General features: G+C 47.8%; 1 protein-coding gene across 2 annotated transcripts in view; it reads left to right on the forward strand.

Moving 5' to 3' along the window:
• Positions 1 to 696: 696 nt before the first annotated feature.
• The window catches only part of ITGA6 (integrin subunit alpha 6), a 77,061-nt gene continuing 53,553 nt past the window's right edge, over positions 697 to 24,204 (forward strand). For both annotated transcript variants that reach the window (XM_044242343.1, XM_044242344.1), the window contains exon 1: positions 697 to 1,066. In XM_044242343.1, coding sequence (XP_044098278.1) covers positions 885 to 1,066 — 182 coding nt within the window. In that variant the 5' untranslated portion in view covers positions 697 to 884. The remainder of the gene's footprint in view (positions 1,067 to 24,204) is intronic.

The following is a 24,204-nucleotide window of genomic DNA, read 5'->3' on the forward strand; positions in this document are numbered from 1 at the left end:
GTTTTCTAATCTGCGAATTGTTATGCAGATTGTTATGAGGACTAAGTGGGCTATAAAATTAGCTATATAAATTGTATAGCACTATCCAAGTTTGCGCTATCATTTTGGACGGTTAGTTCTTTGAGGGCCGAAAACAATCCACGCAGCTCCCTTCCCCAAGTATCTGGCGAGCGTTAAGCGCTCCAGAAGCACTCGTGGACTGAATGAATGAAGCGAGTATTTGCACGTGGGCTCCAGTCGGCGAGAATCCGCTGCTTAAGGCGGTCAGGGCCGGTGCATCACAGCACTTCTTGCCTAACAGGTAGTAAACGTCTTTCTGGCTCCGCACGGAACGGCAACCACAATTCCAGGGCTTCTTTCCCGGAGGACCCTCGGGATGGAGCTGCGGGGCCGGGAGCTCGCCTCCCCCCAGCACCCAGGTGTCCCACGCCGGCTTCCGGGCCAGGTAGGCGGCGGCGGGAGAGGCGTGGGGTGGCGCGGGGACAGGCAGCACCGCGACCCGGCGCAGCCAGGCCGGCCGGGAAGGTGCAGGCAACCCGGCCCCGCGCCGGGCGCGCGAGGAGGGGCCAGAGGAGTGGGGAGGGGTGGGGAGGGGCGGGGCCGGCGTCCTCGTCACTTGATAAAACGCCTGCGAGTCTCCAGAGAACAACGGGCTCATTCAGCGGCCAGGAGCTGCCCGCGAGGGGGAGCGGCCGGGCGGCTAGCGCGACTTGTCCCGGGGGTGGGGCCGGCGCGGTGGCCAGAGGAGACGAAGGTGGCTGCGGCGGCGGCGGCGGCAGCAGCAGCAGCAGCAGCAGCAGCCCCGCAGCCCGGCAGCCTCGAACCCGGCCCGGAGCGCAGGGCGGCAGCCTCGGCTCCCGCTCCACCTCCCGGTGCGCCCGTCCATGGCGGCCACGGGGCAGCTGTGGCTGCTCTACCTGTCGGCGGGGCTCCTGTCCCGGCTCGGCGCCGCCTTCAACTTGGACACCCGCGAGGACAATGTGATCCGGAAAACGGGGGACCCCGGGAGCCTCTTCGGCTTCTCGCTGGCCATGCACCGGCAGCTGGAGCCGGAGGACAGGCGGCTGTAAGTTCCCGACTTCCCACCCCCGCTGCGGCGCCGGCCAGCGCGCGAGCAGGGGCGAGGGCGCGCTGCGTTCCCGCCCGCGGGCCCTGCCCGTGCGGCTGCCCCGCCCGGGACTCCGCGGGCCCCCGGGGGAGCGCGGCCAGCCGCAGAGCCGGTCGCTGCGCCTCCCCCCATTCAGCCCTAGAACCCGAGGACCCCGGGGCCGAGCTCCGCGGACTGCGGCCCCGGTGCCAGGCCAGGCTGTTCTTGGCCCCGGGAGAGTTTACTTTTTTTTTTTTCCTCTTTCTTTTTAAACAAAGTGTTTTCCGGCGGTCCTTCCCTTCGGGCATGTTTGCTGGGAACCCGGCAGGTGGCACGCTTTGCTGAGCTTCACGTGTGTGTTTGGAGCGGAGGTGGGGGGGGCGGGTGGTGACCCAGGGTGTAGGGTCGCCGTGTCGCCGCTGTGGGCTTGCTGGGAACGTTGTTCCGGAAGATCCAGGCCTTTCCCAACTTCACGCAACACCCGGCTTCCCCGCAGACTAAGGAGCCCCGCAGAAGTTGGAAAGCCACTTTTCATCCTGTCCTGCGTGGCTTTCCCCGCACGGCGGGCGCTCCTGTGGGAGCTACTCTAACATACCCCCTCCCCTCCTTTTGAAAGATGGAATTGACCAAGCACCTGTTCGCATGACTAGATCAGCTGAGAAAAACAAGATCGTATGAGTGGTGTGCCCCGTCCCCCGCCCAGGCCCCGAAGCGTCTGGCGGTACCCAAAGACCCTTTGGGCCCCTGCATTGCGCAGGCCCAAGCCGAAGGGTTAAAGCAAAATATCAGATCTGGGCTGGGGCTTTGCAAACACAGTTTAGAAGATCACTACCTCCCCACCCCCCGGCCCGCCCATAGTATAGCGGTGTTCCTCCCGCGAGAAAGTGGAGACTGGCACTGCTCAGCTTTTCTTTTTTTCTTAGACAGTGTTTGGTTCCCACATGATCTAACTCTTGAGGCTGAAGAGGGTTTGGGAGTCTTCATCTAGATCTGTACTACTGAGAAATAAACTCACCGAGATCCCCTCCTCCCCTAACGCTTTTAGTTGAACCAAGGTCCTTCCAGGACCAACAGACCGGAGAAAGCAAAGTGCAGCCACGCAAAGAGAGGACTTTGTGTTTATGAGGGTGGAATGGGACGTTAGAGTTGTAGGAAACCTCTTGATTTCTGCGACTAACAACTTGGAGCTGGTGAATCTTCACCTCAGATTTTTCTGCTAACACCTGGTGGTGAAGCAAAGATATTTGTTGGGGGTGGGGAGGCTGAGGGCTGGTGGTCTGCAGGGCTGGCCGGTTGCTTGTACTCCGCCTTCTCTCAGAAATAATTGCTAAGCTGTAAATCTGAAATGAGAGGTGGTTTCTGTGACCTCAGTTAATGGATGACGTTTGGTGTCTCTGAATCCTTAGGGTGTGTAAATGTGCATCCGCCCACATGGTGCATTTGAACTGCTTAGTGCAGCCTTGGTTGTGGGCTGGCAGAGGGGACACCTTCAGCCTGATATTCTTGTGCACCTGACGCCTACTGACGATCATGGCTTCCTTGAAATACTTGTTCAAGCCAGTGTTGTGAAGGGGGTGTATTGGGCCAAGAAAATATCTTTGGGATGGAGACTTAGAAAATGTGAGGCTAGCGAGGAATCTCTGTCACTGAGCAGCATGCTTGCTGAAACTTGTTATTGCTGTTACTGCTGCTGCAAGTGCTCCTGTGGGTAGGAATAAGCCTGCCATTGGCGTCTGCTGCCTTCTAGAAAGGCTCTGCTTGGAGGGAGTGGCTGATTAGACCCTGGAGTGTATCTTTCCCTTGAGCTTGGAGTGTGGCACTAACCACACTTCTGGGGGGTGTGGTTTATGTTAAATCCTGTCCCCTCCTTCCCTTCTTTTGGTCAGGTGTTCCAGCTTCAGCAGCAGCTTTGGGCTTCCCAGGAGAACCAGCACACACAGGCCATAATCACATCAGTTGTCACCTTTGTCTGTAACTGATGTGGGTGCAAATAACAGCCAGTGAGGTTGAGACCCCACAACTTCTGGTCCAGCATTCTAAACTCTTGCATTCTGAGGAAAAGTTCAGTGGGGAGCTGATGAGAGGGAGGTGGGGAGAGAGAGAGAGAGAGAGACATGACTTGAGCTCAAATTCCTTCTGGGCTGTGGAACAGCTGTTAATTTATTTTAAGACTTAGTTTCTTTATCCGTAAAATGGAGGTATTTAATAAGGTTGTTGTGAGGAGCAAGAGACCGCACGTACAATGCTTAATTCCTGCCTGGTGTGGGGACTTGCTGACTAAGCACGGGGAGGTTAGTGGTGATGCATTGAGAAGCACTAATTGAATTCCTACTGTGTGCCAGCTACTGGACAGGTGCTAACCATTCAAATTCTGACTGCCAAAGAGCAAAGCCAAAGTTTATTGTAGGTGGGGTAACCGATAATTTAAACTCTTAGTCATATTTATGAAACTCATATTCAAAGCAGTCTGACTTTAACTGAACTTAATTAGACTGATAAAGTAAATTTGCTGAACAAGAGACTTTATTGAAGCAGGAGAAGTGAAGATGTGGAAATAGCAAATGAATGCCTATTATAGAAACTGCCGTAGATTTTTGTGGGTTAAATTTTCTACAGTGCTATTTAAATATTTAATACCACCTTGAACTCTAGTTAAGATTTTATGACAGAATAATGTATCTGAGAGCCTCAGAACATGTTGGGTGTTTGTAAAACTTTGGGACTGTAAAACTTCACTCGGGGTTTTAGGCTGTGCCTTAAGGGAATTTGAGACTCCAAATGATGGTGAGGTAGTTGTCTGAATTACTGAGGTCAGGGTGTGCACTCTTGGGGATCTTTTCATTTCCCTTAGGTAGTTAAGCTTGAGTTACCCCTTCCAAGAATACTGTGTGGGACGACATCTGTGGGTATGTCCCTTCTGTGACTCTTAACTGTTTTGGGAAGAGATGGATCTATGTTTGACTATAAGGCAGAACCTAGAAGAAAGAAATCTGTAAGATATTCTTATAGAGCAATTCTGGGTTTTCCCTAGTCCGTTATCTTCTGAAACTTTCTGATCATCATATTCCAGAGGCTGTCCAGGCCCACTGTCCCTTCTTTTTCTTCTTCTTCTTCTTCTTCTTTTTTTTTTAAGATTTTATGTATTTATTCAAGAGATAGCATGTGCACACTTAGGGGGAGGGAGAGGAACAAGCAGAGTCCACACTGAGCACAGAGCCTGACATGGGGGCTGGATCCATGACCCTGAGATCATGACCTGAGTGGAAATCAAGAGTCGGACACTCAACCAACTGAGCCACCCAGGTAACCTACCCCATCAACCATTGTCCCTTCTATTCTGACTCTGATGTTTGCTTTCGATTTTTCTCAGACTTGTGATACTTCTGCCTTTAAAATCATTAAATAGTCATCTAGTCATAAAAGTCATCTAGTCCTACTGGCTCTCTTTATAGATGAAGAAACTAAAGTTGAAACTTAGGAAATGTCTGAAGTCTCACAAGTGCTTCAGCAGAATCTTAATAGAATCTGGATTTGAATTGGTATTTCTGACTTGTGCTCATGCCATCTCCTGAAGGAAATGTCAGAAATGTCTTTCAGACCTGGAGAAATTGGCCAGTATCTGAATTTTTGGAAATGTACTATGTTATGTTGATTTATTAAACTACTTCCCGTATGAATCAGGGCTATCTATTTAAATATCTATGCCTGGATTCTTCCAGTTGACCCTTATTCCAGCTGGCTTTGGATCAGATTTGGGTCCTTCTTTGTCTCTTACTCCCTTCCCTTCTGAAAAAGCCCAGTGAGGAGTGAGTGGAGCTAGCCAGGGATGAGAGCTGTGTCCAAAATGTGGACCTAAGCACTGGCTCCCTTACATTCATTCACAGTGCCATGAGGCCCAGGGCCAGTGTCCAGGGACTGTGCTCAGTCACCTTTAGTCCTGAGAGTGGAGAAAGTGCCAAAATGGACAGGGAAACTTAGAGAAGGTCATAGGACTCTGCAAGAAAGGGAAATAGAAAAGATTAATTTTAACACAGGCTGGTATGAGATGATCCAAGTAATGCCTTAGGGTTTGAAAGAATGGATCAGGATACTCGTATGAATAATTTGTCAGGAAAGTCAGGTTAAATGCTCACCTAAGAGTCTCTGTGATTGTAAAGAAGCAGTTAGCATGTTGTTCTTAGTTGTATAGTCCTCTATTTTAGCATAACAATAACATCAAGATTTAGTTTAAGCTTTGGCAACCATGTAGAACTTGAACTATGGTGCTTGGTTACCCTGCGACCTTGGCGTAACATAGTACCGTGGACAGAGTTAGCCGGTGAAGTAGTTGACACTTTCAAGAGGGAGAGTGGAGACATAATAGAAAATAACATTGTATGCTTAGATGACCAGGTTAGTTTTGTGTGGAACACTCATCGGTTCTCAGTCCGCCCATCTTAAGAAAGAATGTGATCAATACCTCAAGAGCCAGTTTGAATTTCTCCATGAAAGTCTTTTGAGCCCACCCTACACTATAGCATTTATTTTTCCTTTGAATGTCTGTAGCACTTAGTATCCGACGTCTGTCAGTTCTGATGGCTTCGTGTTTAACTGTTATCTATGATTTTCAGAGGATGAACCAATCTTTCCCAACTAGGTTATAGGTAAGTTGAGGGCAGCGGTTTTAGATTCATTTCTTTGCTTGATGGCACCTAATACATGCCTTGCAGATACGGTGGAGTCCTATCATCATACACTCAATTTAACTTGTGAAATCAGCTCTTTTAGCTCAGGGTAGAGAGAGCAAGAAATCCCTTGAGTTAACCCTTCGCCATTCCCTGCTCAAAGGAGCCCTTGGACTCTGCTGCCCCCAGCGAAAGGGAAGCTATTGGCATAATGCAAATAGACACCCAAGATGATAATTCTTGGTTTTTGAGTTGTCGAGAGGACACCTGTCCCAACTCAGGGATTTTCCTCAGTGATTTTAAATTATATTTGATTTTTGCCTTAAAGGCCGACTTGACAGCTCGAACTCAGAAATACACGTTGACCTGCCCTGCAGTGGGTGCTCAGCATTTGTTGGTTGTTAAAATGAGATGAAATGGAGAGGCTGGCTGTAGGGCAAGATGCTGAAAGCCCTGGACCAGGGCACGTGGGGATCACATGAGAGTAAGCACATGGGGGTACTTGGGAATTGATGGCTAAAGCTTTACTTATTCAAGGCTTGCAAGGGACTCTTGAATGTGTGTATCTCTCAGGGGAGCGGTGGGGAAGCTGTTGAGCTCCTCCATTGAGAGCTGTGGAGTGCTGATCTGGTTGGACCTTGTCAGAACGAGAGTTCCGCCGGCTTCTTGGGAGGGTGGTGAAGACTCAGCCCTACATTGATGGTCACCAGGGCCAGCCCCAACCATTTCTTACCCTTTGTGTTTGTTAGATAAATGTGCAAACCAGGGCTGTAAGCAGTGAAGTGGCCATGGCACGTCATTGGCCAAGCTGGTTCTCGGTCTACATCTTCCATGCTTCTGGGACTGTGCAGCATGTGGTTTCTCTCATTGGGTTTGATTATGATCATGGTTACGTGTATATCCTTCTTTCCATTCTACAGTGACCCTGTTTGGAAAGAATATCTCCAAGGAACTATGCCTTATAGCCCTTTGGTAGCTGCCAAGCAGTGGGTGAATACCAATCGGGGTTCAGTATGTAGATATCAGTGGGCAGACAGATAACCGGCATGGTGAGGGGCTGGGTGGGCAGCGACTTTGTGCACGGGTACCCATGGAGGGTGGACTGTGAAGTAATGAGGCAGAGTTAATGAGGAATACAAACTTCCTGGCTTCCAGATCTTCTCAGAGCTCTATGACTTTGGAAGTATCCCCGTACCTTGTCCTTGGGGGACTGGGTAATTTGTACTCTACCCAGGGCAGGGTTGATGATGATTTATTTTCTTGGTCCTTTGTTTGGCATTAATGTACAATAGGAAGGCTGGGTCTGTTTGTGCAGAGCTGGCTCTGATTGTTGCCAGTGAAGCTGCCTGAGGTTGAAGACGTATGGACGAAGTGTGGAAGTAGTGTGTTCTAGCAGGTTTTTGTTTGTTAAACTGGCACTTGGAATTGGAAACCGTGATTCCTTGGAAATAAATCAAGAGCCTAATTGTTAATTAAGCCCCGAACTGGGACAGGTAGATTGGCTCTTCACCAGTGTGGGTCCCTGTAAGCCTAATAACAGGGTGGAATGATCACCATATCCTCTGTTGCTGTCTGGCTTTTCTGTTTAGGTAAACAAGGCAAGACGGTTCCAAATCCATTTATTCCAGAATTGTTGTGCTTGTAGAATGACTTCTTTCACGGGCCATAGTGTCGCCTCAGATTCTCCCCACATCTCCCTCCGTCCCTCTGTCCCTCCACCCCCACATATACGTGCTGGATTCCAGCACTGGATTCTGCTGTCACTTCACCTAATCCCAAATTGGCAGAAAGACTTGGAAAACTTTGAAGACTCTAAAGCCAATGAAGTGGCCAAGAGGGCCGTTCTGAATTAGAAGAAAGTGTCACTAACGCAAGTGCACAAGGCAAAAGCAAGTGACATGGAGCCACGGACATCCGCTCGCAAGTTTATTTGCTAAGCAGCTACATCTATTTTGCATGTCACACAATCCGAAGATTCCTTTTTTTGAAGAGCCACTTCAGATATAGTAAAAGAAAACCTTTTAACGAAATCTGCTTTCTAAGCCTGAAAGTATAGAAATAAAAATAAACTTTGGAATGGTATGAAAGAGGGCACATTGGTTAGTGATAGGAAGAATAAACAGAACAGAGTAATGCCTGTTTCCCCAGGGCTGTGTTTGCTTTATTTGGTGATATCAATGTCACTATAGTTTCTTCATTTTATAAAGGATATTGATTCATACTAAGGTTAAGTGTGGGTGTTAGGGGAAGTGTACAGATGATAAACATTTCAGAGCCATAAGGGTAGGATGTCACTGAACTGTAGGTCTCCTGAGCCAAAAACCCTTTTGTCCTGGCAGAATTAGAGCCCTCCTCTTTAGGATATATTGCCGTCGGTCAGGTGGTCACAGTCTTCTGTGGTCCTGATAAAGCCACGTAATCTGAAGTTAGCAAGAGGATCCTCTGCAAGGATGGGGTGTGGGAGGGTTGTTCCTGGTGCGAACAGACCACTTGACAGCAGGAGGAATTTGAAGTCCTGTTTCTGTCTCAGCCCTTCCTGGGTCCTCTTTCCAAGGACTCATCTGTCAGATCATGGCCTGACACCCCTCCAACTGGTAGTGTAGGACTGTCTCTTGAGAACAAGGGTATTTAAAAGTGAAATGGAAATGTTTAGAATCCTGCAAGGCTTTGGTGAGATTGGAGATGAAAAGTGTTGAAAAAACAGTGGGCTAGGACTTCAGGAATCCCGCTTTGCTGTGACCCAAAGAAACCTAAGAGTTTTCAAACAAGGAAAAGCTTAAAGAGGCTCAGACATGATCAGGTGGCTATGCAGAGACATCTTGTTCTAGGAAAATGGCTCTTGCGTCTGAGGCCTCCTGGCTGCTCGTGAGACCTGGCCCAGGTGCCAACTTAGGATACTCAGCAAAAGTTGAGAGCTGGCTTTAAGATCTTGGTGATGAAGAGGCCTCATGTGAACCCACAAGTGCAAGAAAAGTTGGGTTTGGACACTCTTGGGCCTTCTAGATGCCCAAGGATAGAGAACCTTGAGAAGATGTGTATGAAGCTCAAGGGAGGGTTTCATGCGCCAGCTGGAAATGTGCTTTAATGTTCAGGGCGTGATAAAGTCATATCAGATGCTGTATCCCATCTGCCAGTTTCGAAAGAAAAAGTATTTTCCATATCTTCTATTTAGAAGGGGTTGGGGCTGCTACAGAGATGAACTTAGGTCATGGGCATGGAGAAGCACCCTGGGGCTCCTGCTCAGGATGATCCCAGGAGGTGGGGATTGCAAAGTGAGGATCCCCCAAGTTTAGTAGCACCACCAGCCATGGCTATCTGAGAAGCTTTTTCGCTGTCCTAGAGTAAGAGATGGATCTTTGGTAAGCTCATTTGTTTCTGTGTGCACATTTATGTATAATTATATATACATATATATATATGATTATATATAATTTATATATAATTTTATATTTCAACATAAAAGAAAGTAGGGGTTTTTATCCTTACTTGAACATGAGGAACAAGTAAAAATTTAGAGGGAAATGTGTTCTGGACTTCCAGAGAAACCATAATCAACTTTTTTTTTTTAATAGAAGTTGTAAGTTCAACAGATATTCACTGAGCATTTACTATGTACTAGGTACTCTTCTGGTGCTAGAGATATGGAAGCAAACTAAAGTCACTGTTTACTTCTGTTGGAGGAGACTCAAAATAAATAGGGGTATTATGTTAGGAGGTAGTGAGTGACATAGAGGAAAAGAAGGTGGAGACAGGTACTGTGGAGTGGTCAGCAGTGGGTCAGCCAGGGAAGACTTCACTGAAAAGGCAAAGCTCTAAGCCATGTTAGTACCGGGGGGAAGAGTGTTTTTGGCAGCAGGACCACCCAGTGCAAAGGCCCTGGGGCAGAAGCATGCCTAGCAAATTTAGAACACCAAGGAAGCTTATGGTCTCCTTGGAGGCAAATTGCGTGGAGCCTTATCAGCCACTGAAAGACTTTGGGTTTTACTCCTGACTTCGATGGGAATCCTTGCAGGGTTCTGAGAAGAGTATGACCTGAGCTGACTTTGATTATCAATGGTTTTCTCTAGTTGCTAGATTGAACATAGACAAGCGTGAGGGCAAGGAGAGATGTAGTGATATTAATTAGGAGGCAATTATAATGACAGATAAGAGATGTTGGTAGTTTGGGCCATGGTGGTAGCAATGAAGATAGAAGTGGTTAGATTCTAGATATATTTTAAAAGTAGAGTTGACAGATGAAGAGAGTGAAAGAAAAAAAGAATGTCCTCAAGGTTTTTTGTCTGAGCAACTGGAAGGATGAAGTTGTCCTATGATGGGTTAGGACAGAACATAAGAGGAACGGATTTTGGAGGAAGAGTGAAAGTTTGATTTTTAGACGTGTTAGGTTTGAGATGTCTGGACATCCCAGTGGAGGTGCTGCGTAGGCAGTTGAATGAGAGTCCGAAGTTCAGTGGGGGAGGTCTGGGCAGGAGATACAAATAGTGGAGTTCTGGGGGTCTAGCTTGTATTTCCAGTGGAGGACTGAATGCCAAATGAGGTTGTGAAGGAAGCGGGGATAGGTACTGAGGGTAAAGCTGTAGGGCACTCCCCAGGCAGAGGTTAGGGAGAGGAAGGCCATGGCCAGTAAGTGGGAGAACTAGGTGTGCTAACCTGGGGCCATGTGATGAAGGCAGTGATCCATGAGTTGTGTCAGCGACCTGAGAGCTGATCACTGGGATAGCAATGTGGAGACCAGCAGCAGCCTGAGCAGAGCACTTGTGGGGGGTCTGGGAGCAGTGCCTGGTTGGAAAGATGGGTGAGAAGAGAAGATGAATTGGAGACCAAAAAAAAAAGAAAGGAACAAAGGAACCCAGTTTTGTTGAAGAGGGGAGCAGAGCAAGAGATAGAGGAGAAATAGGCTCAGGAGGCAACATTATTATTATTGTTTATGATGAAAGCAAGTTACAGCAAGCTGTAACTCACCAGCATGAGGATGTTTCAGTAGAGAAGGCAAAGTGAGCACGGGAGAGGAGAGAGTTGTGGGTGTGCCATGTGTGGGTGGGTGAGAGGGGTGGACCCGCGGAGGGGCAGTCTCCTCATTGGAGCTCAGGGGGCTCATCTCCCCCACAGAATAAGGGGGCACAGGTGTGGGTAGCTGGGTGCTTTTCCCAGTGGGAGGTTGTGGGAGGTTCCTGGTTGCTTCTCATCTCTCATCAATAACCATACTCATTAGCCCTCAGTTCCTCAATAACCTGTGTAGAAGTTTGCCTTGTAAGGGATAAGAACTCCATTCTAGAGCTAGAGGAATGTGGGGCTTGAATCCCAGCTTCTTCATGTTCTGTGGATTTGACCTTGGGCAAGGTACTCGTCCACCTTGGGCAAGGTACTTGTCCTCCTTGGGAAGGTGGCGGTGCTGACAGTACCTGCCCGAGGGGGTTGTGGAGCAGAAGCATGGGGAGGAGAAGCACTTAGCCTCGTGCCTGGCATATCCAGTAGACATCAACCTTTACTGTTGTGGGCCCCTTAAAATAGGAGTCGAGTTTCCTCCCCCACCCCGGAGCTTTTGTAGCTATCTTGTCTTGAAAGTCTGATGGCCAGGAAGCCCTCCCCTCTGAGGGTTAGGTCACAGGTGCAGCTGCCCTGTGGTCAAGGGGCCTACAGCCAGACTTAGGGGCAGTTCATAGGCCGTGGACAACTACACTATCGTCTTGAAGAGAAGAAGGGGAAATGTCGTGGCCGGTGCAACAAATCGACCAGGAACGTGAGGGTAAGAGGATGAAGAAAAGAACTCGAGAAGCAGAGAGATGGGGGCAGGAGGAGCACTGAGGAGGATGTCCCAACACTTGCTAAGTTTATTCAAAGCATTAAGACCATATATGTAGTGATATTACAATAGGAGAAGCAATACATCTGTGTCTAGTTAAACATCCACAACTTCCCGTAATAAGTTTCACAATTGACTGTAAGCAGACCTTGTGACACCAAATGGCTGATGCCAGTACAATTGTTCTGTATTGATACAGCAAACCTGAAAGTAATTTATGGGCTGTACTAGGGCATCAAGGACCAGCCATGAACTTATGACCCCGACTGAATTGTTCTCAGTTGTTTAGCAAGCGTGTGGGAAGTCACTTAGGCGAGTGCACAACACACAGCACAGACCCTTTCTCAGTGCTACTCAACTTTTCCCGTCCTAAACCTTTTGTTAAGTTATTCGGACTTTAAAGGAGGCACAAGTCAGGGCCTGGTTTGGTCCTCGTCTCAAGCCTTATTGCGGCCTCCCACAGGGAAACATGGGACTTGGAAGAAGAAAGACAAAATGGCAACACATCAAAACTGTTCACCTATCTCGAGTTCCTTACCATATTTGAGATGCAGAAGACCACAGCTCTCTATATTGTTAAATTCTTACAAGGCTCACATTAGGTATCGAGTGAGCATTGCCTGCATGGGAGCATATGCAGCTCCAGAGTCCAGTCCCGTCTAGGATGGCATGGTGTCTGTCACTCCCACTCCCTGCCCTTCCACCACAGACACCAGGACATTGACAGGTAGATGTGTGCTGTGCAGGGCAGAACTGAGTCAGGAACACGCCAGGGGGGCTGCAGCCTGACTTCCTGCTCCTGGGGCATGGTTGCTTGTCTTTGTCATCCTGGTCAACGTTATCTAGTGTATCATGGGGTGTATGGAGTAAAAATGAGGCATGGCCTTGTCGAATTGTCAGGAATGTGGAAGACCAGACTAAATAGCCCTTCGGGTTCTAAAATACTAGCAGTTTTCAGTTTGTTCTTTCAAGATAAGTGGTAGAGGCTAACAAGGTAGCTTGAGAGAAATGCGAATCTGAAAGGAAATAGAATATCTCTGAAATTATGCAAGAGGGTGACTCATCAGAACCTTAGCATCCATGGCCCTGGGGGTGCCACAGATTAATCATAGCACATCTCCCTGAGGCGGCATGGTGGGGAGTTATTTTTTTAAATTATCTCTTTGTAGTGCAGAATGGAATATGTGTAAGTTTTTAATATAAAACATGAGGCTTTAAAGAGAATGCCAATTTCTGGTGGGCTTGGGTTATGTCCCCTGTACATGTTCACCTCCCTTTGTCATTCATTGCTTTCGTGGAAATGACTGAGAAGCACTGACCAGCCCAAACTCTTCTCCTCAGATGGACAGCTAAGACCTTAAACAGTCAAGTGACACTTGGGTAGTGTAGATGTGGGTCCTGAAACACAGCTGCCTGGTGCCCAGTCCAGCCGATGCTATGCCATCCACTCCTACCTTTTGGTGAAATAGCCCATTCTTGGCATCAGTCCTGTGCTATATCATCTTGCACTTGACAGAACAGGGTATTACATTTTTAAATGTCCCTGTGGAGTAGTGATAGCAAATATACAGCCACCATTGCCCTTTCCCTTGCTGACTGGGGACACTCCAAACCGCCATAGCAATTTTTCCAGCCAAGTCCCAGAATTCTCCAGATCAGCAGAGGTTAGCCTCCATTGATGAATCAGGGTCTTCACCTAAGACAACACCTGTTTGCTTACTTGGTCTGGCCAAATCCCTTGCTGTGGAAGGCACTCTATAAATGTCTGCCTGATGGATATTATCCCATCTTGTCTGAGAGCTTCTCAAGAGCAAGGCTGACAGCTTGTCCATTTTTGGTTCAAACTTAATAGAGATGAGTACCCAGTGGTACTGGTTGAGCTCTTTGAGTTGATTTAATTTTCCAGGTACATTAAAGACTTCCAGAGGACGAGAAGTGGGAGGACCATTTTTTTAGGATGATCCTTTACCCCATTTTTTTTTTTTTTTTTAAAGTTGTGGTAATATACGTAGAACATAAAATTTACTTTCATAACCATTTTTAGGTGTCCAATTCTGGAGTGTTAAATATATTCACATGGTTGTGACTACTTCGGTCCTCCTTGAACTTGTTTTGGAGGGTCCAGAAATCAGAATCAGAAATCAGGATGTCCATGTTAACGAGGCCCTAAAATATTGAAAACTAAACTTGAAAGAACTAAATTGAGAATTGTGCTATGTCCTATCATCTGATAGATAGGACGTTCTAATGAGGATCACTGGCAACAAAATCAAAAGTTGAACACATTTACGGTAGAAGTTCAAAGTCCTTTCTCCCAGTGCAGTCTGTGTTTTCCTCTTTGGGAGATGACTGGTCCTGGTTGGTCTAGCAGCTGCACAGCTGGCTACACGTGTGGAACCCCCGGGTTCCTCAACACCTGTCCTTGACAAGCCAAAGTTCTTGTCTCTACTTTCTAATGGAGTGAAAGAGAGAATCACTGCAGATGCGAAGCCTGGCCGTAGTCCGTTTCTCACTTTCATCTTGCTGCTCTTCCTATCAGACTCAGCAGGTTTAGAAGGAGCCCTCCATCTCAGTGGCCACAGAGGCAGGCTGGAGCTAAGGTTTGGTGGGACAGTGGCCCATTAAGGGCTGAAGTTTGAAAGGCAGTGCGTATGCATTCAGGGAACGTCTGATTAGACTAACAGCTGTCCCTAGCAGTAAGGTATCTTTAGTTTGTCTTGCACCTTCTTTCCTTGTTGGTACCTCCCACCCCTCACCCCAGCCTTCCTTTAGAGCCTCGTTCATCTGTTACCTCTGAGCAGCTTTCTTTTCTTTCTCTGTTCCTTATCTCTTTGATTTTCTAATGATTGATTTCTCTCTTGCCTGGATTCAATTTAGTTTAATAGACGCTCTTTATTTTTACTGATGTATTTATCATGGAATTTCTTTTTCCTTTTCCTATTTCTTTTCTTTTCTTTTTTTTTTTTTTTTCTTAATTTAGAGAGAGAGCCAGGAAGGGGCAGAGGGAGGGGTAGAAGAGGTAGAAGGAGAAAGGATCTCAAGCAGACTCTGCATGGAGCCCGGAACCCGACGGGGGCTCGATCTCATGACCCCGAGATCACGACCTGAGCTGAAACCAAGAGTCAGACACTTTACCAACCATGCTGCCCAGGTGCCCCCTATCCCTACCATGGAATTTCTAATAAGCTTTTAGGGAGCTGTGAGAAGCTCACTGATGATTCTGAATTTTGGGCCCCCTGAAGGCAGGGATTTGGGTCCGATTTATCTGTGCTTTCCCAGGACTTTAATGTGGAGCCTGGCACATGTCATTCCTCAAAAATAAAGTGCTGTTTTAAAAGAAATCTAGGCCATGTGCAATGCAAGTCATAGGCGTTTCATCTGCACGGAGAGAGCAGGTGTATTCTAGTAATATCACTCACTAATGCTTTTGTGGATTTCTTTACCACTGGAACTGTTCATCACCTACTGAAGTGGGGAAGGAACCCAGGAAATGTTCTAGGAAGATGGACCATCTCCCTTATTATGTGGATCAAGAAATGGAGGCCTAGGGTTTGTTGTAGGTCCTGCAGCCCCCTGATGGAGCTGCACCTACACCATCCTCCCCCCTCACTTCCTGTACTTGAACCCCTGGCCTCTACCTCTACTCCCAAGCAGGGGTCGGTCTAGTCAGTGCCGCTGTTTTAATACGCTGTCCACAGACGCTTAAGCAGATGTGTTCCTGTCTCACCAAGCTGCTCTGAAAAAGAGAGCTCTCTTTTCTCTCGTGGAAAAGAGCTGCCCTCCGGAGTTCCCAAGATAAGCATTTCTTGAGGAGGAACCGGGCCTGGATTTGCCTTTGACCACACATGGAGAAGCAGTTGCTGTTCCCCAGATGGATCCCTACACCCTCTGGCTTGTTCCCGGACAAGGAGTCCTAGGTCGCTTCACTCCTCTCATTCATGCTGTAGGTGAGATGAAAGGTGAGGTGCCTGACCCAGCCCAGTGACTCACCCCTGCTCCGCCCTGTAGCAAGTGGGTGCCACGGAGTGGGTGCGTTCGTGTCTGTGGCTCAGAAGACTGGACTCCGGCACCGAAAGCCCCGGGCTCTTTCCCAGCCGTGCTCACTGCGTGTTAGCTCTGCGTGTGGGGATGCCCCCAAGCTGGACGGATTCACCCCCTTCGAAAGCAGGACCTGAGGTGTGCAGATTTGGGGTCGCTGGTCCTCCATAGTGGAGACGATCCTCCCAGTGCCAGCAGCGCTGACCACCCCAGACTTCCTGGGGGCAGGGGCTGGCTCCTCTCTGAAGTCCTGACAGCTGGCTTGGGGCCTCCCTTGGCCATGGTGGGAAGCTGGTCTACCCCCTCAGCTCTGTGGATTGCAGCCTCTACCCCCGCCCCAGGGGACCTTTACTGTAATGCCTGCATGGCCAGCCCAGTGTCGGCTGTGCCCGAGGTAGGGCTTGGCTGCTGCTTTACTGGTGTGTCCTTCTTGCACTGGAAGGGGCTGAACCCGTCCCTGCCGGCTTTTGCTTGCCCGTAGCTGCATACATAAAGATGGCACGTGTGAGCTTGCCCCATGTGGTCACGAGGTTTGATTTTTCCGTGACTTCTGGGCACTTCTATAACACTCAGTGCCCATGACATCACATGCCCTAGGAGAAGAAGACTGACGAATGACAGACCTGTAACTCTGAAACCAGCAATACATTATATGTTAGTTAATTGAATAAAAATTTTAAAAATGTTAAAAAAAAATTCCCCCTCTTAGCCCTGGTCTCCATTTACCCTGTACTTCCCGGGTCAACCGTCTTTTCACCCGTTTGTTGTAAATCCTTGCACAGGTGCCTGTACGTGTTATCAGCAAATACATACATTTTCTTATACATACTGTAGCACGCCGTATGTTCTTCTGCACCTTGCTCTTTTTTCTCTCTTGGTATGTTTTAGAGCTTAGGTGAGGCGTTAAATAGAGAGCTTCCTTAGTATTTTTAACGTCTGTATAGTATTCAGTTTTAATGGTGAACCATGATTAATTTATTATTTTTTTTTAAAGATTTTATTTTATTTATTTGAGAGAGAGACAGTGAGAGAGAGCACGAGCGAGGAGAAGGTCAGAGAGCGAAGCAGACTCCCCATGGAGCCGGGAGCCCGATGTGGGACTCGATCCCGGGACTCCAGGATCACGCCCTGAGCCGAAGGCAGTCGTCCAACCAACTGCGCCACCCAGGCGTCCCGAACCATGATTAATTTAGCCAGTCTGGATCTTCAAGTGATTTCTCATCATTTACTGTTAAAAAGCAGAGCTGCGGTGAAGAGCTTGGTACCCGCTTTGCTTTCTCTTAAGTCGTGGGTCCATTCCCAGGGTCGTGGTTTGCCCCGCATTGTTGGAACAATCCAGGCTGATTCTCGAGGAGTGACTGGCCGCTCTCCATGACTGTCACAAATGATGTCCTACCATCTGATAGGGTCAGAGACCACTGCTCTGCCTGTGGGATTACTAGAATCCCGGCAGCAACTAGATCTGACCGTCTCACACTCATGCTGTTGGATTCCTGGCGGCTTCACTATGCTTGTTAAAAAAACGTTTGAACGTGAACGGTTGGTTGGAGTGTGTGTGAGCTGAATAGCACCGAGAGCTCTCCGCTGCTTCATCGCTACCTCAGGGTCTATGAGGTTGTTTGATGTTCTTTTCTTTGATCCTTACAACACCCTGTGAGAATATTTAGAACCGAGTCACAGATGACACCCAGCAAATAGGTGGTCTGGCCTGGATTTGAACCCATCAGGTCTCCCAGTCACTGCCTCGCTATTTTTAAAAAATATTTTATTTATTTATTTGACAGAGATCACAAGTAGGCAGAGAGACAGGCAGAGAGAGAGGGAGGAAGCAGGCTCCCTGCTGAGCAGAGAGCCTGATGCGGGGCTCGAGCCCAGGACCCTGAGATCATGACCTGAGCTGAAGGCAGAGGCTTAATGCACTGAGCCACCCAGGCACCCCTGCCTCACTATTTCTAATGACGGTTTTGGCTTGCCAGTCTGTTATGGGGCAGGTAAGAAGACATGTGCTCTCGGGAGGTCATAGCTGCTGCAAACACGTATCGTGTTATCCCGATAATGGCGGCTCCAAGAAGGACTGTTCAGCCAGTGAATGGATGTCAGTGAAGCAGTCCTTGGGGTTAAGCTATTGAAATACTTGTTTGGGAAAGAGTTTTACCCCGTCCCCCTGAGTGCCCCTCAACATGGCCTTGGCCATGTTCTATGTACAGCCCCCTCCCACCCTCCATGTTTCCCCACAATCCAGCAACTAAAGGGGAAGGACCCCAACACAACAGGGGCCCCGGCAGCTGCAGCGCTGTGCCACTGTCTGGGATTATTTGGTTTCCAAGCCATACTGGTCACTAAATATTTTCAGGTATCTTTAAATGCAGGAGTGGAGTAGTAAACAGTATGAGTGTTCAGCAGTGTAGCTTCTGTAAATATTTTTATGTACATATACTTCTGAAGTTGTATTTTTTTATTGCTCACAGTATCCTATTTCTAATTTTTTTTTTTTTAACCCAAAAGGCCTCTCTTGGCTTTGCATTTTGTGTTGTTTTTGTTATTGTTTTGCTGTTGGATGTAAAAATCTGGGTAGCTGGTTTGAGGCGTCTGGGGACTAGAACTCACTCTCCCTGTTGCTTCCCCATGTGTAGCCTCAACTTCCTACTCCCAGAGGGCGGCATCTGTGTTCTAGGCAGGGCGATCAAGGGGTCAAAGAAGAGTAGAGCCAAAGACCCACAAGCACCATCTTTTAAGGAAGGTTCCCGAAGCAGCAATGTGATCTTTCATTGTGTGTCCCCTTTAGCAGGGCCTAGTTACAGATCACGTCCTGCTGGAAAGGGAGGCTGCGATGAGCCATCTTTATTTGGGGAGCCATCTTTATTTAGCCTTGTGCCTAGGCAGTCCGTTCACTATGGAAAAAAGGGAGAACCAGCCCTAGGCCACAGCTCACAGTGGCTGGCACAGCTACTAGACCTGTTATTTCAGTTATCTCCTATAGAAAATAAACTATGTGGGACTAATTTCCTTTTCTAAACATTGAAAAATTTGGATTGCCTAAGCTGTTGGAATAGTAAAATGGATATGGTGACTTACCAGGTATGTGTGTGTGTGTTTTAAATATACCTTTTATCTTCTTGGTTTTTAATTAAAAACATGTTACTGAAGAAGATGGAAATTGAAGAGTCACTTTTTACTTTGCAAATGAACTACTTGATAACAGCTTTTAAGAAAGACTTTTTTTTTTAAGAGTTAGCACTGATACTGTTGATGCTCAACACACTTGGCATATAAAAACCTGCTTGGTAATAATATACTGAAATTGAAAATTATTAAATGTAATAAGCTAATTATCAAATAAACTTCATTCATCTAACTGCCTACCTACTGTGTGCTGAGCAGCATGGGAAGATCAAAGATGGGAGGCTGGGCTCCAGGTCCAGCTCAAACAGCTTCTTAGGCTTGGTTCCTTGAAAGGTCAAGTCTCTAGAAGGACAAATGCGATTCTGTTTGGCAGCTGGAAAGTCAGGTATCTGAAAATTCAGAAACACAGGAAGTGTTCAAATGGTGCATTTGACAAGGTCAAGCAGCTGCTTTGTAAAACTGAAAGAACAGTTTTGCTTGGAGACCTTTTATTTTCCCTTGCTTTACTGCAGTGGATAACAACATTTTTCATCTAATTATTTGAGGACTTACTGGTAATGAGTGGCTGGATCAGCTGAAAAGCACTTTCAGCTATTGACTTTATTTTTAATTGAACTGGTTATACCTACACTTTCTAAATTTTTGCTGAAGTGGCCTTGTTGGACATTTTAAATATAGTCTATTGCAATTTTAACTTGTTGGATGCTGATTGTATGTTTCCTGTAGATCGTTTAAATCCTTATTGTTGGGAGATTGGAAGCCAGTGTTGAACCCAACTCACTCCAAAAATTGGTGCCGGGATGGAACCAGAATTCCTTCTTTACCCCTCCTCCCTTTTGCTGATCTGACTGCTCTTGTTGGTATTCCATTTAAGTGGTTGAAAGTGGTGCCCTGACTTCACTTTTTCCCCACCCTGGTAATGGTGGATGTTTCTGAGCTGGAAAACAAGATGAATGTTGTGGATAATAAAGACACTTTGAGTGTTCCTTTATTGCATGGGCTCCCTTGTTCTTGGTCAGAGACACACCTATCATAAAATGTCCCCAGTCAGGTAAGAACCAGAACCTTCCGGCTCAAACATCACAGGACCTTCATAGTCACTGAAAACGGGATTTAGTTCCAGCATGTTTCTTCAAGGAGACTGGGAGAGAGTCTCTTATAAAATGTTTGGATGGCCAGGACGAGATGACTAGTTTTGTGGGCCACATAAGGGAGGCAGATACTCTTTAGGCCTGTGTGCCATGGAGCTCAAAGTACTTTACAGACCTTAATTATAACTGGCCGTGCTCTTGTAAAGTGTAAAGGTAGATAAATGAAAGTGCTTTAGTGTTGTTCTGCGATGAAGCAGAAAGGAGATTTGGGGTGGGGTGGTTTAGAGCACAGGATGATCAGAGAGTATGGGGCCCAATTTCTGTTTCATTACTTGGCAGCTGTGTGACACCAGACAAGTTACTTGTCCTCTCTAGTTTTCAGTGACTATGAAGGTCCTGTGATGTTTGAGCCGGAAGGTTCTGGTTCTTACCTGACTGGGGACATTTTATGATAGGTGTGTCTCTGACCAAGAACAAGGGAGCCCATGCAATAAAGGAACACTGCATCCACGTCTGTAAACTAGGTGGTGATAATGGTGTCTGCTTCTTCATGAACTCAGAGTGCCTCTTCTATAATAAGACATGATAGCTGCCAGTGCATTCTCAGTAATAGCTTGTTTGCCCTAATTTACGGTTCAGATATGTGTTTATGTGATTTCTTGGAAGGTCATTAGAAATCTAGTCTTTTGAAAGTGAGACTGCAGTTCAGAAGGGAGTGTCAGCCTTTCAGTCACCTTTCTGTGGAAGCGTGAAAACCCGAGGCAAGGAGGTGAACAGATTTGTTCCACTGTGAATTTTAACTTGTACTTGCCCAACTGGATCAGCCAGTTAGTACAGTTAAATAGGGTTTTGGTTTTCCTTGGCCGCTCTTGCCATCACACACGTGCGCTCGCGCGCGTGTGCACACACACACACACACACACACACACAGGACCAAATGCCTGCCCTTGAGGAGTTTATAGCTGATTTAAAGCAGGGCGGGGAAGCTTGCTGTGGGGAGGGTGAAATAGGAGTGCGGAGGGAGGGTTGAAGGCTGCTTCATGTGTAAAGCCTGGAGCTGGAGTTTGGAAATTCTTGGTGAGGAGAGCTCTGGGGGAGCTGGGTAGGCTGGCAGGAAACTCTTGAGGGAAGGCTCCAGGGCCTTTGTGTGCTGGGGAGGTGGGGGCAACTGGTGCTGAATGGCTGGGCGTGGCCCCCAGGTGTGGCAGGCAGGATATGGCCTGGAGGGAGGGTGCTATCCCTCCCTGTCTGAGCCTCGCTTTCTTTGTCTGAGATGCAGACGCCTGCCTGCTGATGACTGAAACATTTGAATAAAGGTCAAGGTGAATAACTTTATAATTACAGTCTCCTATCCACGCAAGCAGTCTCCCCCCTCCTCAGGGTTGCTGCCTCCCTTAGTCAGAAGAGCATGGGAATGCGAGAGCAATATCTACCTGGGGGAGGGGGTTGTAGTCCGTGAACACATCCAGTGCCACGGCTCGGCTGTGTCGGGTACTACCTCAGCTGTTGTGCTCAGGGAGTAAGGGAGAGCCCCTGCTCCCCTGGACCGGCAGCATTCTGGAGGAGAGATGGAGAATTGACACCAAAAAAATGGGATATGCTAATCTCAAGTGCTGATAAGGACTGGGGATATGATGAACCAGGGCAGATGTGGGGAGGACGGAGGGAGAGCTCCAGCTGGGATGATCAAGGTAGGGCCTTTCTGAGGTGGTGGTGATGGGTGTTGAGCCACGACAGATGCGAAAGAGCCAGAGTAAGAATGTTTTGAGCCTGAGGAAGCAACTGCAGAGACCCTGAGATGGAAGCCAGGTGGGTGTGGTTGAAGGACAGAAATCAGGCCAGTGTTGGGGGAGTGAGTGGGGACAGATGAAGGGCTCTTCCAATAGTGTCCTGCGGAGCACAGCACAGATTGAATTTCGTGCCAGTGGCCGTGGGGGCTGATTGGGGGTTGGTAAGCAGAGGACTGATAGGATGTGCCTCACAAGGTAGAGAGAACAGTGGTTCCTCTGGGGGGGGGGGGAACGGGGTGGGGTGGAAAAGAACGGAAAGAGGTAGACCAGTTGAAATGATACTACCTTGGTCCAGCTGTGACCAGACAGTGGCGTGTATAGCAGAGACATGGGTCAGAGTGAGATGCGAGGCAGAGCCAGGAGGAGGTGCAGGATATGGGATGGGAGGGGAAAATGAGCCATTGAGGGGGCTCCTAGGTGCCTGGCCTGAGCACCGGGGTAGAGAGTATATGTTTATTAAGTGAGAGAGGGAAGACTTCTGGGGAGCATGGAGGGGAGTGGGCTTGTGTTTTTGAACATACTGAATGTGAGATACCTGGTAGGCAATTTGGTATTAGAATTAATAGGAGGACTATCCAGCACAACGATAAGACTACAGTGAGAGACTAGAGGAGGGTCTGAGATCTTATGGAGAAGGAGCAGCCAGTGAATGGGGCATAAGAATCCACAGGCTGGCACAGACTTTGCTGCCCTTTCTTCAGCTGGGCCAGTCTAGTTCCTACTTGGACAGGATTCAAGGGTCAAAATTGAACTAGCATGGCAAGTCACAGAGACTCTCATATCCCTCTCCTCCTAATAAATAAGGGAAGGGAGCCCACAGTTCAAAGCCCTTGTGGGGCAAGACAGTAATGGTCATAGTGGACATAGTTCCCAACTGTGAAGGATATACAGGTAATAGACACTTTGTGTTAAACCGGGGGGAGAAGAGGTTAGAAGGGGCTCTGTCTGCATGGTACCCTTCTAGAATAATCATTTAAAGCTCTCACAATGAACAGGGGCCCCTGGTGCTTAATCTCACTGGTAAGATTGTGAAGGAGTTTGACATTCTGGGGATTCCTCTGGAATGATATAAAGAAATGTGGTTTAGGGGCACCTGAGTGGCTCAGTCGGTTGGATGTCTGACTCTTGGTTTCGGCTCAGGTCGTGATTTTATGGTTCTGAGACTGAGCCCTGCATCTGGCTCTGCACTCAGTGGGGAGTCTGCTTGAGGATTCTTTTTCTCCCCCCACCTGCCCCAACTTGTGCATGTTCTCTCTCTCAAAAAAAAAAAAAAATCTTTTAAAAACGGTGATTTAGAATTTGATTAGGTAGTCTGTTTCCTTGACCAGCTTTCTTGGACCTTCTAGTTCCTCTCTCCGGGTGGCTAATTGTTTTAACTATTTAGGTCTTAAATGCAAGCTGCATAATTAATATTGGGACCTGGGCGGGTCCTCCGTGAAACTTCATTCTTGTTTCCCTAAAATTAGGAAATCAAATGAGATCAAGCTGGGCTCCTTGAGTTCCTCCAGGAAACCAGGGACTGGTGGGGGTTGAAGGGCAGTGGCTCTGCCCAAGGGTACCAGGGCTCAGTTCCTGTGTGCGTGGCAGCCAGTGCTGGAGGAGGCAGCAGGGGCTGGGCCTCACACAGTGGGTGACACTCCAGTGGAATGAAAATGTCGGGAAGAGCTGGCAACAGGGCAGATGTTCTGCGGGGAATGGACAGCACTGGCAGAGCTTCTGCAGGGCGTGGGAATGTTGGTGAAGAGCTTGGTGGGAAGGATGCATTCGGAGAGGGAGGGTTGGTCTGATTGGAGCCTGGGTGGTTGTGGTGGGGAAGGTGATGAGGCTGCAGTGTCGCAGGACCAGCTCCAGTGGTGACCTCATACACCGCAGTGCTGCCTTATCTGAGGGGGATGCATTCCCAAGACCCCTTGGGATCTTGGCTGCCTGAGACTGCAATAGTACCGAACCCTATATATACTCTGTGTTTTCCTATTCCTATTCCCTATTCTGCTTACCTCTGAAAAAGCTTCATTTGTAAGTTAAGGCACAGTAGGAGACTCGTAACAATGGTAAAATTAAACAGTTACAACAATTTACCATAATAAAAATGGTGAATGTGGTCTCTCTTAAAATATCTTATCGTACTCTGCTCATCCTTTGTGTGATGTTGTGAGGTGTTTGTTACCTCACGTTTGTGAGCCATGTTCGGCAGCGTGATGAGGTGAAGTGAGGTGACTGATGTCAGCACTGGGACACTAGTGACTCTGTGTTAGCCTACTCCTGACCTTCCGACTAGGGTTGGAAGGAGGATAGCCTGCTTGCGGACCACGACTGACCATGGCTAACTGAAGCTACAGAGAGAGGAGCCACGTATAAGGGAGACTATTGTATGGGAAGAGGTGATTGTCCTGTATTTTCTCATCTGTAAGCAGCCATGTGGAAAATCCAAAATGGGTTGAGTTAAAGACCTTCAGAAACATTGGGGCTGTGAATTCTGTGTGTTTCAAACCGGAAACCACGTTCAAGCTTCCTTTGACAAGAAGTTTTAAAGCTTTCTCTCAAAACCCATCTAATGGGCTCATTTCGGTGTTTGTCCTTTTAGTTGAGGGCATTTATGTTATCTAAA

Source organism: Neovison vison, chromosome 3, assembly GCF_020171115.1.
Source record: "Neovison vison isolate M4711 chromosome 3, ASM_NN_V1, whole genome shotgun sequence".
Classification (NCBI taxonomy): Eukaryota; Metazoa; Chordata; class Mammalia; order Carnivora; family Mustelidae; genus Neogale; species Neogale vison.